The 17,519-nt window shown below is 40.0% G+C and overlaps 2 protein-coding genes across 2 annotated transcripts in view; both read left to right on the top strand.

The window, feature by feature from the left end:
* Positions 1–7,741, top strand: part of LOC107086263 (extracellular serine/threonine protein kinase FAM20C-like) — a 56,795-nt gene extending 49,054 nt beyond the window's left edge. The window contains exons 5-11 of the mRNA XM_015377090.1: positions 1,309–1,424; positions 2,078–2,258; positions 2,489–2,598; positions 2,709–2,790; positions 2,902–2,961; positions 3,416–3,566; positions 6,337–7,741. Coding sequence (XP_015232576.1) covers positions 1,309–1,424; positions 2,078–2,258; positions 2,489–2,598; positions 2,709–2,790; positions 2,902–2,961; positions 3,416–3,566; positions 6,337–6,453 — 817 coding nt within the window. The 3' untranslated portion in view covers positions 6,454–7,741. The remainder of the gene's footprint in view (positions 1–1,308; positions 1,425–2,077; positions 2,259–2,488; positions 2,599–2,708; positions 2,791–2,901; positions 2,962–3,415; positions 3,567–6,336) is intronic.
* Positions 7,742–13,605: 5,864 nt separating this feature from the next.
* Positions 13,606–17,080, top strand: LOC107086250 (forkhead box protein L1). The gene is made up of 3 exons (XM_015377066.1): positions 13,606–13,864; positions 15,143–15,311; positions 15,806–17,080. The coding sequence occupies exons 1-3, from the start codon at positions 13,758–13,760 to the stop codon at positions 16,277–16,279; spliced, it is 750 nt and encodes a 249-aa protein (XP_015232552.1). The 5' UTR covers positions 13,606–13,757; the 3' UTR covers positions 16,280–17,080.
* Positions 17,081–17,519: the final 439 nt, after the last annotated feature.

Raw genomic sequence — 17,519 nt, forward strand, 5'->3', positions numbered from 1 at the left:
GTTTGCCAAAAGCAGCGCTTTATTTTTTCCCTTATTTTCGTCTGTTCTAAATTAGAGCCTGTCCAGAGAGGAGCTGCTGCTGGTGCTGCTGCTGGTATTACTGGTGGAGCCACTGCACTGCCTCCCACAGGGCCCACAGACACACACACACACACACACACACACACACACACCCCTTTTATGTAGGCTTTGCTGCCTTAAACATGATTAATGACGTGATTGGGTTTAACTGGGAGGAGCACTTGCTGTTGCTGCATTAGGAAGTCAGCAGAAATGAAGAAAGGAATGGCTTCATATAACTTCACCATATTTAACCATGTAACTCCAGATTCAGCTCACTCAGCTCTCTGCAGCACAGAAGGTGTTACCAAGGCCGGCCCAGATTCTGCTTTGTCCTCCATCCTTTTTTTTCTGTCTCTGAGACAGTAAACAGGCCCCCTACGCCTCGTCCTCCAGCATCTCTGTGCCTGCACACTTCAGCCATTAGGTGTTGTCATGGGCATCAATTTTTAAAGAGCAGTGCTGATGTTGCAGTCAGGTGGTGCACAGCGAAGGGCGGTGCATGCATGAAAAAGGTGAGACGGCTGGATATCTAGTTCAGAGAGGAATGAGACCAAAGTGTCCCTCTTTTGGTGGATTTTACACACTGATGTTGTCATAGAAACGTTTGCCTTGAAATATGTTGAAGTAAGGAAAAAGGAAAAGTTAAGAATCAGGGCCTCTTCATGACCACAGGGACAATGTTCACCTATGGAGTTTTAGTGATACAACAGTGCCCCCTGTTGGCAGTGGTAGGAGCCTACATCTGGTCCCAGTGATGGGCAGCAGGTGCATCTCTGTAAAAACAAACCATATTATACCATCTATCACATAAAAAGTCATATATTAAAATCTTTATTGCCTTTTCCTTATACTGTTTAAATTATGGTTAAAACAAACCATATGGAATTAATAACATAACATTAAATCAAACCAATAAAAAGTATTAAAAAAAAATGTTTTGCGTTGTGTCTTCATATGCCATAAAGAGTGTAAACCACAAAAGGTTATTGCTTAAGAAGCTGGTTGTTCATAGGAGGCTCTGTTCAGGCCATATTAAGATAAAGTTAAGTGGAAGGAATAGATGTGATAGAAAAATGTGCAAAAAGTCTTGATTATGTTATGAAATAATAGAAGTTATTTGAAGAAGTTATCTGCCCAGTGACTCTGCAAATCATATACTGATTTGCATCGCATATGACATACAGTTAATTGTTATTACTCTGGTCTGCCTTTGGTCAGTGTCTCATATCTGACCCTGTCTGACAGGATCCTGGATTTCCGGCGCGTCCCACCTGTTGCTGGCAGGCTGGTCAACATGACAAAGGAGATCAGAGACGTTACCCGAGACAAGAAGCTGTGGAGGACCTTCTTCATCTCTCCAGGTAAGTCACAGTAAAGTTACACACATTCTGCAAAGACATAACAACACCAAAGTTTTCAGACTTCATAATTTTTTTCTTCACATTTTTTATGTTTTGATATTTTACTAGAAGTTAATGGGTGGTTCACACCTGGATTTGTGTTCAGATTTTTTCTCTCACGGAGGTTCAATACATGTGGCCTTAAATCTGACTCCTGGCATTGTCACTTTTATGCATCATGGTACATTGGTCTATTATTGTGAAAAAAAATGTGTTCTTCTTCTGTATATCTTAAAGAAAGTCTAAGGCTAGTAATGAATAACCTTTTTTCTTTCTCATAATGTAAAGCTGAGCTACCACAGTGTTCATTTGCATGGATTAGTACTATCTGGAGACTTTACCTTGAGTCTGAGCACTTCATTTAATTACCAGTCCTTCACTCCACATATGAAACACGTGGAAACCACCAAGGATTAAAATTAACAGCAATCTCAGCATTTACCACAGCTCAGTGAACGCCCCCAGGCAGCTTTAACCGAGCACAGCGAGGGGGAGGTATATGTGGCGTGAATAATAAAGGAATGCAGGGCAAGCAGCCACCAGGTGGAGTACTGGAACATATCTGGAGGAAGTGTGTCTCAGCTGGTAACCACAGGGTGTTTCTCTTCTCTCAGCCAACAATGTGTGTTTCTACGGTGAGTGCTCGTACTACTGCTCCACCGAGCACGCTCTGTGCGGGAAACCAGACCAGATAGAGGGATCCCTGGCTGCCTTCCTTCCAGACCTGGCCCTCGCCAAGCGCAAGACCTGGAGGAACCCATGGAGGCGCTCCTACCACAAACGCAAGAAGGCTGAGTAAGAGAGTAGTGACGTCCTTACTACAGATGCTGCAGCTCAGCAGCTGGTGGACTTCATTAAAACCACTGACTACAAAGTTTAGGGAATATTCTGTAGGCCTTTAGGAAAACTCACCCAATATGATCCCAGATTGTAAAATGAGAGACAGTTTAATAAGAGGAGGAGAAATCTGATTGGTTTACATTCACTTAAGGTCAATTTTCCTAATTCAAAATCTGTTATTTCAGATGGGAGGTGGATCCAGATTACTGCGAGGAGGTGAAACAGACTCCACCATATGACAGTGGCACACGGCTGCTGGACGTCATGGACATGACCATCTTTGACTTCCTCATGGGTAACTTGGTTTTTCGAATGCCACAAGCTTTTATTTGCTCTGATGTCCTCTAAGATGGACCCCCACTCCCAAAACCTTTTCATCCACAATTTTGGATTATTTCTGTGCAGGGAACATGGATCGACATCACTATGAGACATTTGAAAAGTTTGGAAACGAGACATTCATCATCCACCTGGACAATGGCAGAGGGTGAATAAAGTTACATTTTAATCTGTGGTTTTTGCAGAATGTTAGAAAATCTGAAATAATCCAAAGAGCTCATGGAGAGAACCTCCTTTATGCGTCTGTTTTTCTTTCCAGTTTTGGAAAACACTCTCATGATGAGATGTCCATCCTGGTGCCACTTGTGCAGTGCTGCAGGTAAGCTACACTTTCTAATCTTTGTTGATTTTAATATTTTCTTGTATTAAAACCAGGGCTGTTTTATTTATAGATACTAGTTCTCCTCTAATTGTTAAAGTTGTTACAGATTGCACAGCTGAGCTGCAGAAATAGGGGCGTAGCTTTCTGCATCTGAATTGTTCTAACTAGAGAAAGATGCTACGGAAATTAGGTTTATTTTCTTCTTTTTCAATAAAAACAATAATATAATTAAAGAAAAAAGGCACATTTAAATTTTTCATCCCCATCATACTTGAAGCAAAACTTGGATAGCAAGAAAGATAAGTATTTTCGTTCCAGAGTTTTCAGCACCACAGATGTTTGGACAGCGCCGATAGACAGCGACATCCAGACAGAAGTTGCTGCATGAGTGTAGTTTGATCTAGCTGATGCAGAGCTAACGTCTGCAGCTCTCACTGCTGGGTCTGTGCAGGGTGAAAAAGTCGACCCATCTGCGCCTGCAGCTGTTGGCAAAGGAGGAGTACAAGCTGTCAGTTCTCATGGCAGAATCCATGACGAGGGACCGGCTCGACCCCATCCTCATCCAGCCTCATCTGGACGCCATGGATCGACGTTTGCGCCTGGTCAGTGCTTCATTATAACTGCATCTTAAATCTTTTTCTGCTGTTTTCCAGAACAAGAATCTAGAAAAGGAAAACTACAGAATAACTGAACTAAATAAAAGATGCAGCTTTCTACCTGCTATCTTCTTGGTACCAATCTGCTGTAATTCCTCAGATTGAAGTATTTCTGCCTTCCTGTGCTCAGCATCCTCAGATCCACCTTCTGAGGGACAAGCTGGACAGAATCCAGCAGGTTAAAGGTCACTGTTTCTTGCAGCTCTTGTACCACAAATAAAACTTTAAGCAAACCCCAGAATCACAGTGACAGAAATTCATAAAAAAGTAATAAAAAATAGTTAATTTTCAGAACCGTTCTTAATATTTCATTGCACTTTTGTGTAATTAATCAATAGAAAATATCCTCCTATTAATGAAGTAGGAGAAAATTGAAAATAGAAACTATTTTATTCGATACCCCTAAACAAATCCACTGCAACCAGGACAGCTCCTTCTACAGAAGACAGGGGAGGAAGGATTTTAACCAGAGACCCTTAAAGGAAAGCTTATTTAAAAGGGAACATCCAAACAGTGGTAACAAGTCTTCACCCTAGAATCTGATCCTGGACCAAGAAGAGCATTTGCATACATTCGTTGGTAAAAACAATAACAAGCAAGGATGTAATAGATTATAAGATGCAGAGTGGGTATGACATAAAGAAATAACAAAATTCCAAAGCAATCTCTATTAAATAGCTGGCATAAAAACAGATTTTTAATGATGCGGCAAAGCTAAAAAATGGTTTAATCTGTGTAGATTTTGCTGTCAAAGAGGTTGGGATTGTTTCAAGAAAGCTCCCCAAATCATTACCCTCTTTCTGTTGAAGTGCGTATCGGATTTTCTCCGACTTTAGTCAGGACTTGATGTCAGCCACTGAATGGAGTTGGTGGAGATTCCTGTTTGTTTTTATCTAGATTTACACCCTCCCTCTACAACACCAAGCAGGGCAGTCAAAGGGTTAAAACGCAAAGTAAGTAAATAATTGTCCAAACTTGAGCAGAAAGAGAACATATGGATAAAAGATTCTTCAGAATATGCACATCTCGACTATTCCAACTCATCTCTGAGTCCTGAGATGAGGGTTTGAAAAGTTGGTTTGACATCACAGGGCTTTAGAGAGAAGAAATAGAGAGATCAAAGTATTTCTGAAACTGTGCCCAGATTTCTAATGAGTATTTTCACAACAGGAAGGAGCGGTGATCTCAAAAAGGTCAGCATGGACTGTAATAAAATCAAAAAAATGCTACACAACGCAATAATAAATAAAGGACATTTGAAGGGACAAGGCTGCCTCGGATTTTTGAAGATGCATTTTATTTAGATGTAAATGTTTTATCTGCAGGAATAAGTATGAGATGATGGAATAAAAAAGGTGTGGAATGTGATGTGGAAAAAAAAAAGGATCCAGAAATAAAAACTGAAATGGTCTTAAAATGATATAGAAATATAGGCAAGCTGACCATTGTAACTGCACCTGATAAAGCTCCAACAAAAAGACAAAGTGCTATAACTGTAATTCCTAAGGAGAAAAATTTAGAGTTCTCAACCAGTTTCTGTCAAATTCCTCAAGCAATAATAAAACAGAATGTTCTGTATCAATCACAAGAACATAAAGCAATGGCTTTAACTGCAAGGTTAAAAAGCAGATGAAGGCTAAAAGGTTTCGATATGTGAGGCGTGGTACAGATAGTTGCAGAAGGATGTGGGTGTTTTGGGCCCAATTTAAAAAAGTTGGAGACAAAAGTGAATTCATATTAAACAGGCAGTCCCACTCAACATGGTCAAAGGCACACATGACACACTCAGCATTAGACAAAGGGGAAGAAATAATGTCAAATAGGTATTGAAAAAGGACTTTATGCATTTAAAGAAGCCTGTTTAGGGTCAAGATATAATAGAAGGGAGGATATTTTACAACTTTTGTGCAAGAACTTTGGCCAAAACATTTGCAGTTCTATTTATAAGAGACATAGGAGGAAAACTGAGTTGTAAATTTTGCATTTTTGCAATGAGGGTTTCATAGAAAGATTTCATAAGGGCTTTTCTAACCAGTGACTCTAAAATAAAAAAAGGAAGGGTTGGAGTGGAAAAATTACAGAAGTTTTGGAAAAATCTGAACATTTCCAAGACAGCTGACTCAATTTCTGTCATGGAGATTGGGACCTCCATCACCTCTGTCAGGTTAGGTGCAAGCTGGGTAAAGTGATATAATCTAGAAACTTTAAGGTTGTATTGTTTTTGGAATCTGAGGTAAATAATTAGGCATAAAAATCCCTGAATGCTTTGATAATCTGTGTGTGGTCTGATGTAATATTGGCGCCTTTTTATTGAATCCTTTTTTTTATCCTTTAGCTGGTTTGCAAGTAGGTTTTCTAGATTTTTCTCCATGGATGTAGAACAGTGGATCTACATTTCAGAAATTATTCATCTTTCAATATGTGGCTTGGATGTCAAATTTATTTTTGCATACTAATCGTTTTTTGTTGTTGTTGTTGTTGTTGTTGTTTGTTTTTGTTGTTTTTTTACAAAACAGGGGGTTTATTTTGAGTAAATTGTTTGTTCATTTCTTTTATCTGCTGAATTGAAATCATTTATTTTTTAAGGTACAGCCCAAATAATCTTGTTCTTTAACCTGCAAAGAGTTTGGATTCAAGGTCAAAATCCAGACTTTTCTCTGACCATTGAGGGGAACCAAATATTAAACCTTGTCTCGTGGCATCCTGTTTTTTCTAGGTGCTGAATACTCTGTCGGAGTGCATCGACAAGGAGGGCTACAGCTACGTGGTGGAGGACGACCTCCAGGAAGACCTAGGGGCCGACCACACACACAGTGACCCCAGAAGGAGGTAGCCAGGGGGTCGATGCCTGGATTGGACTGACTCCCATGAGAAATGAGACTTGACACTTATCTGAATCCGTCTGTTGGTGAAAAGTAGCAGGCAGACCTCTACTTGAGGGGAAATTCAGCTGTCAGACACACAGACAATGCAAAGACTTTTTTAAACTGGACCTGGATGGATCAGAGAAACAACCTTAAGCGTGGACTTCTTCAGACAGATGAGTTCAGTATAAATCACCAACAAGGACCCAGGAAGGAGGCAGCTTGTGGCTCATGGACCCTTATGTTTGAATTCAGTGAATTCTGAGGGCCCCTTTAAAAACAGCCCTCCTAATTCTTCCTGAACTAATCGGTATAAGAGGAGGTGGAGCTGAAACTGGATCAAAATGAAGTTTTACTAATTTCTTTTGTAAAATATTTTGTTGCTTAGTTTCTTTTTTTAAATTTTTATTTCAGCTAATCGGTTCCAGCCTCTTGTTAGAGGTTGTTGTTGGAGTACAGGTTTACTCCTGGATCATTTTGTTCATAAACTTCTACTGGAGAGAGTATTTATTAAAATTCTTATTTATTTGCCTCCCCACCAAAAAGGGAAAAAAAAAGTTTTTAAAGAAAAAGGAAGTGAAATAATTTTCAACAGAATAGTGCACTTCTCTGTTTCTCCACAAGAGGGCGTGCAACAACCTAGTTTCTGGTAATGGTGGTTCTGCCCTTTGTCTTGTCAGCATTTAATCAGTTTCCAGCAGCTGTTTTATCTCTTTCTCTTCAGATGTCAGGGTAGATTTAAGCCAAATGTGACACTAATTATTATTACAATGATGATTATTTTTGGTTTGTAATGTATTTGATGTGCTGATGTTGCTGTTGTGGAGAGATAATCTTTCAGGATGTAAATTTCCTTCAACAGCTTCTATCTGAGCTGTTGTCAATGATTCAGTCACTGGCTGAAAGTTAATATATACAGTAGGAAAATCTAGTGCCTGTGCAATGATAGAAATACTTGAATGTGTGGTTTCATAGCGGGGTGGGAGGGTGCAAACTGTAGAGCTCTTCATAAGTGTCTGTGCTGAACAAGGCGGATTCCTAAAGCTTTTATTATCTACTTCCTGTGGTCCTGTCTGTGTCAGGGCAGAACGGAGGATGGGGGTGTGTGGGAATCCATGAAGACCGTGGTTCTAAATTAAAAAAGACAAAAAAAAGCTTCTTTCTTTTATTGAATCATTGTTTTTGTTTTTTTTTCTTTTATTTCTTTGCATCATGGTAACAGTGCAATAAAACTAAATCAGCATAATCTTGTGTGAGTTTGGTTGTTTATTTGTTACGATTCTGCAAAAAACTTTGGTCCATCCAATCGAGCCTGCAGAATTAGTTAGAGGGAGAGCACATCATCCTTTAAAGGTATAGAGATCTTTAATTTCTGGGTGGATCATCTAAATAAGTAGTCCTACTAATTGTCTATCATTCTGGTCATATGTTCACATAAGGCCGTCCTACGAGGGGCGTTCAATAAGTAATGCCCCTGACCCACTTCCAGATGTTTGATCCAGCTGAAATTTTGCATGTGACATTATTTAAATCTCTATAGATTAAGTAGCAAATTACATCTCTGAACTATTTGTGGTTTCTGACTTACAGGTGTTTGAACTGAGTAAAGTCTGAAATGGAGCCTGTTGAGTGTGATCCGGTTTTTCTATTGGAAAGGACTCGCTCCACAGGAGACTTTTGATGAAATTAAAGTGACTTATGGTGATGATGCCCATTATATTGACCTTGCAAAATGTTTTACAAGATTATATTACGGGACGTTATCACTATAAGTTACTTTCATTTGATCAAAAGTCTCCCGTTGTGTGCGTCCTTTCAAATGCAAAAACACAGACTTGACTCAGTTTTTAACACTTGTAAATCAGAAACCACAATTAGTTCAGAGCTGTAATTTGCTATTATTTCTATAGAGATTTAAATAATTTCATATGGAAAATTTCAGGCCGATCAAACACCTGGAAGTGGGTCAGGGGCATTACTAATTGAACGCCCCTCGCACGTGCTCAGACAGTCATTGAGGCTCACCTTTCTCATCACAGTTCTTTGCAAATGGCAGCTGGTCATAAGAGAAAAAGTGTCTTCAAAGTGTATGAGAATAAAATAGAAGAGGCAGGTTTATCCCAGAATGCTTTGCGTGGAGAGCTCTCCTCACAAAGCATTATGGGATTTGCTGTCTCAGCGGCCCGCTGTCGCCATAGGCTGTTGCTGCCTGACAGTGGGGACTAATAACAAAGATGGTCTTATGTCACACCATTGTTCTGCATATTTATCATATTATTTAAGCGACTATTATTTAAATTTTTCAATAAATGGGAAAGCATGCGACTGGACTTATTACCAAACTCATAATGTTTCTGTTTAGTATGAAGTAGCATTTTCTAAAACAGCTGCTTTTAAACAGTGTGCACAAGGAGAGATGGACTCGTGCATGCTCTCGCACGCATTTATTAGGCGTTACCTTTCTGGAGCAGGTACAGGGTTGTGCATGTGCATCAAGTGGAGAGGGGAGGTCTTTTAAAAAATTCGCAAAAACCCGCCACAATACCTTTAAGCATGTGTTTTTTTTTTTAAAAAAAAAAGCTCATACCTAAAATTGGCCAAATCAAAGTAAAAAGTAACTTTTGACTTTATGCTCTCCATGGAATCTGACTGAGCTTGAACACAAAAGATTAATTTCCTCCTCTTGACCGTTATCCACTATGGAGTCTTTGTGTGTCACATTAAGCTCTGATTAAAACCATTAGTTTTATTTGTAGTATGTAAAGTTCAGGGGATATACATATTTTGGTCACTTCAAAAACCTCATACAGTCAAACAGAGAAAGGTGGCATCGCAACGATTGCTGTACAGCCCAAAGGAAAATGGCCGCCAGCCCAGATCTGCATATTTACAGTTCTCAGGGCTCTGTTGTGTTTTGATAACCTTTCCTGACAGAACAGCCGCCGGAAAGCCTCCTCAGACACACACAGGAGGACTAGAGGAAGTGGTGTCTGAGACAACCATCAGAGGGGACAGAGAGGGACCAGAGGAGACCTGTAATCACTGCAGCCGGCTGCAGACAGGCCTCCAGAGGAAGCCTCGTCATGGGAGCGGGCCACGGGAGCCTTATCTGATCCCAGCTCCTACCAACCTCACACAATGACCTCTTAGTCTCCTCTGCTCAGCCGCTCTGTTTGTTGCTTCCAGTTCTGCCTGAATCAGTTTGTTTTTCTTGGCCGGTAGAGATGCAGAACACCTGAAAGGGAAATTCAGACACATTTAAGTTTTCCTCAAGGAATCGACAGAAATATAATCAAAGATTGGGGTCTATGGTTCCAGAGGCCATCGCCTAATGAGTTGTAGGTAGAAGCGGCCATTTTGAACACCTGATCAGACATTGATTGATGCTGGATCATTTCATCAATGAGAATCACTTTATTTCAAAGATTAACTGCTGGTTAGCAAAAGCTACTGTTGGCACTATCATTTAGACCTAAGAACTGCTTATAAAGTCCAAACAAACATGCTCAAAATCTATTTCTTGTTTGTTTTTCACAATCTTGAATATTTAATTCATCTAATGTGTGAGTTTGACACATTTGTCTCTCTTGCAGTATCCATTAATAACCTTTATTTGGAACTGCAACCGTTCCTGATTAAAGAAGCAGATTTTTTTTTTTCACAGGTCCAGGGTTAGTAGACTGGGCTTTAGGTTTCTCAGCACCTTCTTAACTGTGTTGCCTCTGATTTACCCGTTTCTTGTTAAACCGTTTCCAGTAGTGGTACTACAGGATCGATGGATGGTGAACGGGGCTTGAACCCGCTGCAAGGAGTCAGCTTGAGATCTAAATGGGTTGGCAAGATGCAAACAGTTTCAGATATTAAACTCTGTAGATTTTAGGTGAAGATGTAAAAAACATTAGCTTGATGGGCAGCCAGCAGCGTTAGAGTCCTGATGGAGACTCCACTTTATCTCAGTTCCTGCCTTTCTGGGCCTCACAAGTAAAAACTGGTTAATTTATTGACTCAGATCGGAGCAGGGAGACTCTGATGAACTATTATATGATTTTTTTCTGGGTCACAAAACAGGTTGAAGTTCATTTATCCAAAGCTGATCTGATCTTTCATTTGCTTTGCAGGTTGAACAGAACTTTTGAGTTTAGAACTGGTACCGACAGGCTGTAGTGAGTCCTGGAGCACGGAGGCCACACACGGAGGCCCGACAGACCCGGGGCTGTTTTCCTGGCCTCCATGGACCCATGGGGGCCTCTGATTGGCCCGTTAAGGACCCGAGAAAACACACATCCCCCTAATTTATGAACACGGAAACAATTAGTGGCTATTATAGAGCATTATAGATAGCATCTAGAAAACTTCCCGTTGTTGACTAAACGTCTGCCCAAGCAGAAGCACACACACACACATGCACACAGAGGAAAAGAAAACAAAGATGCAAAGGATTTTGTTTGTTGATGTGGACTCAGCTGTTCTAAGTACAGTAACAGAGATTAGGTTATAAGAAGAAGGGGAATAAAACATGAAGGCAGCCTCTGAGTCAACTGGACCACCCAGAATCCGGCCAGAAGGTGGGTCAGAGAATCTCTCCGTCCTATACACTTGCTATGGTTGTGAATCAGCCCCCTGCCTCAGGGCCCCCTTACAGTCACATAATGTCCTGGAGGGTTCTGCTGGGCTTTACAGTTTCTGTGAGATCCAAACAGGAAGGAACAACAGAGTTTGGACGCATTGAGGATGATCCAACAAACAGCTTGATGCTGCTAGAGTCAAAGAACTGGAGACTTATTGGTTGATTTTTCTGATCCACAGAGGCTCATATGTATTCATACCCTCGTCGATTATGAGGTGACATCCGTTAGTTATCAGAACAACACCTCAGAACTGAAAGAAAGGAAAACAGACAGGCCAGTTCTGGCTGATGTTTGGGCTCTCATTATGAATCAGTTGGCTTCTAACTGCAGATCCAAGTTTTAAACGTTAACAGGGTTGAGGTCAGAGCTTAGACAAACAAATCCACCAGCCTTCCTCTTTCTCTTCTCCTTGGGGGAGTGTTGGCCTAGTGGGTTAGAGCAGTGCACTTGTGCTCTGAGAAGGTTGCATGTACCTGCAATTGAACGCCAAAGCCTGCACTATGGGTTCCTGAGCAAAATCCTTAACCCCTGATTGCTCCCCGGGTGCCACACAATGGCAGCCCACTGCTCCCCAAGGGGATGGGTCAAATGCACGGAACTAATTTCGTCATTGTGGGACAATCATTTTTTTAAATTCCAGCCACCTTTTGTGCAATGAGGACCATAAGACATTCTGTATGGACAGAGAAGCTGGTGTTCCTGAATTGTTCCTTGACCTTTCACCAAAATCCATCTCCTCTTGGGTTAATGTTAGAATAGAATTCAACTTTATTGTCATTGCACCTCTCCCAAGTACAAAGCAACGAAATGTGGTTTGGATCTATCCAGAAGTGCTATACAGGATATACATGTTATTACAGGTGTATGTACAAGCAGTGTTTGGATCTTTTTCCAGATTCCGGGGACCCGATGACATGATTGTGTTCATTGAAATTAATCTTTGACTCTGGAGGACCAAAGTTAAACTCAAGCATCTATAAAGTCCTGAATTTAGAATAAAAAATTAAAAGTTTCATTCACAGTGTCCACCTATCTAGGAGCTCAAATCAATAACAGAAACCTCACTGGTTCAAATACCAGCTCAGTCGTTGTGTCCTCTGGGGCCCGTTGGTCCCTTTACATCTATCATGCAGCGTGGGATTAATCTCCACTGTTATGCTGATGATACTCAGCTTTATTTCCCCATATATCCTGATCAATTTTAACCCCTGTCCGGTGTCAACTTTTAACATCGTACTATATGTTAAAGTAATTTAAAACTAATATGTTTTGAATTTCAACTCTCTCATAGTGTTAACTCTCTAACACTGTTATTTTAACTCCATCTAGTGTCAACCAAACATTTAAAGAGTTGAATTTACTCCTTAGGAGATAAATGTTTGCTGTGTGTATGAATATATCTGGGCCTGGTTGGAGAAAAAAAAATTACTCGGCTTGCATAAATCATGGATGTGTTTATTTAAACCTTTGTGTCTGACTGCTCATGAGGAGAACCTAAACACGGTTCTTTGTAGCTCCAGAGGTAATCTGGTACCAGAACCCAGAGATCCCATACTGTAATAAACTCCTTTAGAGCTGGACTCTGTGGTCAGTGGTTTAGGCTGCGTCCTGGATTTACCTCCATTTCTCTTCTCAATAGCTGTTTCTGCTAAAGTAACATTTCCCCGCAGCATGATGCTGCCACCACCATGCATCCCCATGGGGTGTAGGGTGATGAGCAGTCATAGTTGTCTCCAATCTGAATCTTTACCAAACCATTTCATTTTGGTTCCTATCCGAGTAGATCTTCTAGAGAGGTTTGGTCCATGTCTTATAGACAGCGGCAAATGGTAGAGCTTCAGCATCACCAGTCAGATTCTCCAGCCGAGCTGTGGATCTCTGCATCTCCTCCAGAGTCACTGCAGTCCTCTTGATTTTTCTGATCAATGCTCTCCTGGTCCATGCTGTCGGTCTAGATGGACGTGCATTTCTTGGTAGGTCTACAGGTGCTCCATTGTCTCCATATTCAGATGATGGATTGTTCTAGAACCTAAGCTGAACCAGAACTTCGTCCTTGAGCTGTCACTGAGTTTGTTGGACTAAATGATGCTGATTGAGCCCTAATGTTCTCTAACAAACCTCTCAGGCCAGAACCACAACAGCTAGAATCTGATTCTGATTAAGGGACTTCTACAGCTGATTGGTGGACGTAATTTAGGGGGATTAATGTAAAAGGAGGTTGTTTACAAATGTATGCCACACTTCTCAGATTTGTTTTAAATAATAAAAAAAAAAAGTTGAAAAATTGCACACTATCTCTGATCCACTTTGAGTTCTTCTATGATTTAAAATCCCAACAAAGGAGCCACAAGTTCAAGGGGTGTGAATACTTTAATGAGCCCTGCATGTGAAAATGAGCCTTTTAATGGTGTGTTTGAAGTCAGCAAGAGAAAACATCTGGAGATGAAAGATTTGTGCTACAGGAACCCTGCTCGTGAAGCAGGGGAGTCTTCAAACCCGGATCCTGTAGAGCAAGAGGGGTGGGGGGGCTGTAGGCGGCCGTGTTCAGCAGAGCTCAGAGAGTCGGTGGGCTGAGCAGAGCATGGTGGCTGAGCAGCACAGCAGGACACAGCGTTGCTGCCGGGCTTTGGACGGGACGGTCAGAGATGTTTGACAACTCTCACTACCCCTTCAACTGCTTCAACTATGATGGGGACGGATACCCGTCCTCTGGTTCTGAGGAGGAGAAAAAGATCTGCAGACCTGCTTACAGGTAGAGATTCATCTACTAATATAAAATCAATGGCTTTGCTTTATCCGTTTGTTGTTTTGCCCTTTAGAAAAAAAAAACAACAGGAAACAATTATCATTAATCAGCATATATGTTTTAAAAATATTCTAACAATCATTTTTCTTGCTTTTTTCCTTTTAATTTAAAGAAAAATTAGTTATTGTTTAATTTAATTGCTGTTAGATCCATATTTAGCTGTTTGAGAAGTTTTAGTTTCTTTTCTTACATTTTGGATAAAGAATATTTTTCTGAATTAAAAACTGCAATAGGAATAAGGAAAACATTTTTTTTAAATAAGTGTATTTACCCTTGTGTTCAATAGGTAAATTAGATAGTTTGCCAATTGATAAGATAATTTGTTAATATGCACTTGAAATAAGACAATGCAGTTGAAATTATTTCTTATTTTAAATCAAAATTGTTTTGCTCCATTGGCAAAATGTCTCTTATCTCCTCAATTCAAGAACAAATGCACTTAATTTAAGAAAAAAAATTACTTGTCTGGATTTCCATTTTTTTTTCCAGTGTGAACTATTTCTCTACAACACAGCTGAAATCAAAGGTGTTTTCTTACAGGTTATTAAATAATCCTCCTAAATTATAACAAAATGATTTAAAGCTTAATATTTTAACGAGAACTGGATTTCTACAGAGAAATAAATCATAAGTTTTTATTTAAAAAATAAATTTTAGAATAAAATATCATTGAAATAACTCTGAATTAATTTAAATAATTTTATCTGCAAAAAACACTTTTCTTAGATCAATTAATATGTGAATAAAAAGATAGCAGATCTTAATGGATGAAAAAGAAAAAAGGAAATAATCAGTTTTTTATTTACATTCATGAATAAAACCAAATTATTCATTTAATTTACAAAATGATTTAACTCATTTATAATCAGCGGAAAACTCTTTCATAAAGGCTTTCCCTCAATAACGAAGCTACTCTCTGCATGTCTCCTCTGGTGTTCTGATCTTTGGTAATGAAATTAAATTTAGATTTTCTATCAGAAACAGCTTAGAATTCAGGCTGGAACATTAGTCCAAAACATTAAAGCAGAAAAAAAGCATTTTGACAGATTAATTCAAATTAGAATCAACCAGAAGTATCAGTAATTATAAGATAAGATGTATGTAGTTTTGCTTTTCTAAAACAGAGAGAAAATATTTGCATTAAAGCAATTAGGCCTAAACGGGTCGGAACAAGGGTTTTTTTCTGTACCAGCTGATCCAAAAGTTGGTGTCTGTGTGTGCCAGCTACATCGCTCTGATTGCCATGGCGATCCAGCAGAACCCGGAGCAGCGGGTCACCCTGTCTGGAATCTATGAGTTCATCATGAAGCGGTTCCCCTACTACCGGTCCAACCAGAGAGCCTGGCAGAACTCCATCAGACACAACCTGTCCCTCAACAGCTGCTTCATCAAGGTAGACACCTGCTGTATTTATTCCACCGTGGTTCTGTCTGGCTCGGGCTGATTTCGGTTCTGTTTGAGGTCCAAAATGCCAATTCTGATTGTGACACTTTCTCCCTGCAGACGTTCAAGTTTGAAATTACAAAACCTGAAGAAATTAGTTTTTTCTCCTAAATAAACTCATTAGTTTCCATATCGGTTTGATCTGGTTAAAGACAGTAAAGCTCAGAACTGAATATTTTTTAGATTAATATGATCATAGAGCAAAATGCTTTAATGCATCTTACAAATATTACTATAATATTGTTTCCTTTTTTTTCTTTTCCTTTTTATTCAGAACCTCTGATCAAAGCCAATCTGCTATTTAAAACAATCCCTAATTAGAACAGAACCCAGATCAGAACCAATTTATAATTAGAGTGCATCTCTTCTCAAAACTTCATAAGGCCAGAAACAGAACTTTGTTTACATCAGGACTTTCAGCTCACAGCTGTCTCTGTAAAACAGGTTCCACGGACAGAAGGGAACGAGAAAGGGAAAGGAAACTTCTGGACCTTCGCTGCAGGTTGTGAATCCATGCTGGACCTGTTTGAAAACGGAAACTTCCGCCGCCGCAGGCGCAGGAGGAACATGAAGATAGGCCTCCAGGATTCAGCAGAGACCTCCTTCCATCCGGTGGAGAGCCACAGCAGCAAGCGGGGACCGGCGTCTCGGCATCCTGAGCTAGACTCTGCCATCTGCCATCTGAACCCTGGAAGGCCGAGGTCCGATCCCCAACAGAACCACCTCATCCCGACCTCAAACCAGCAGGGAAAACCAGAGTCAGAGATCAAGTTCAGCATCGACTACATCCTGTCCTCTCCAGATCCTCCACAGCCTGGGTTCAGATCTCCTCATGGCTCGATACATTTGGTCCCACCGGCGCCACCTGCTCATGTTCTGGACCAACAACACCTGAACCTGCACTTCTGGACTCTTTAAGAGGACAAATAACGAAAGACACCTTTCCTCCTGACAACAAGAACTCTGCTTAAAACATGTTCAACACGAGACAAAGAGGTTCCACTGGATGTTTTACAGGACCTGAGAAATGAAAAGTGAAAGATCAACTTTAACCAAAAGATTAAACTCAGCGAAGAGTCTCTGTGTCGTTCTGCCGTTCGTATCGTAATTTGTGCTGACAGTCAATATTTGAAATATATTCCACAAGCATTAGAAGAGAACCTGTGAGTCTAACTGTGATGTGATCGTATGATGTGTCAGAAGAATCGGCTTAATTCAGAGCAGAAAATACCTCAAACAAAGACCTGATCTTAAAGAATATTGGATTTCAATTTCTGTTTTTATATTCCAATCAAACCAGTCATCTGCATCAGTCAGCAGGATTTGAACCCAGGACCTTGCAGCCTCTAAACCTTAATTACCAGCCCCCCATATTGATTTATGCTAACTTAACCTGCTGCTCGTTAAGTACCTCATACTTATGGAAGCCCGTTTCTGCCATATGAAAATAATAAAATGCCAAATAATTATGAGATTCAAATTAAAAAAATTTGTTTTTCAAAGTCAGAATTTCAACTTTCAAGGTTACAATTATGAGATACAGTTTAAAGGTCAAATATATCATAATTATAGAATAGAAAATCCTTTTATTGTGCCACTATGGGGAAATTCTAGTGTTTAAAGCAGCAAAAAGATTATAGAAAAAATAGTGACACAGATGTGGACCTTAGAAAAAATGTATAAGAATAACATAATAGTGAAGAGTTAAAAGATAAACAATAAAATACTGTACTATAAAGTGTTTTAACGATATAAAACTGTGCACCTGGAGAATAAATAACCAATATACAGCTATGGACATTTTTACAATAATGGATATTTGAAAATAGCAGCAACATCAGAGATGTGCAAAATGACAGCAGCATGTTATTTAACTGACTAAGGTAGAAACTGTGCAAAATCAGCATGAATGTAACAATTAATTGAGGTTGTTGGGAACAGTGGTGGCTATAGAGTCTTACAGCTGCTGGGGAGAAGGATCTGTGATAACGCTCCCTGGTGCATTTAGGGTGCAGCAGTCTGTCACTGAAGGAGCTCTCCAGTTCTGGAAAAGCTTCATGCATGGGGTGGATATGTTCATTTAGTTAGGATACTTTTGTTTCCTATCTCCTGCACTGAGTCCAGAGGGCATCCAATCAGTGGGGGAATATGACTTTAA

This window comes from Cyprinodon variegatus, unplaced genomic scaffold (genome assembly GCF_000732505.1).
Source record: "Cyprinodon variegatus isolate N-32 unplaced genomic scaffold, C_variegatus-1.0 Scaffold146, whole genome shotgun sequence".
Classification (NCBI taxonomy): domain Eukaryota; kingdom Metazoa; phylum Chordata; class Actinopteri; order Cyprinodontiformes; family Cyprinodontidae; genus Cyprinodon; species Cyprinodon variegatus.

Coding starts and splice junctions, on each gene's coding strand:
- LOC107086250 (XM_015377066.1), top strand. CDS start 13,758: ATGTTTGACAACTCTCACTACCCCTTCAACTGCTTCAACTATGATGGG. Junction 13,865..15,142: donor ATCTGCAGACCTGCTTACAG/GTAGAGATTCAT, acceptor TGTGTGTGCCAG/CTACATCGCTCTGATTGCCA. Junction 15,312..15,805: donor TCAACAGCTGCTTCATCAAG/GTAGACACCTGC, acceptor TCTGTAAAACAG/GTTCCACGGACAGAAGGGAA.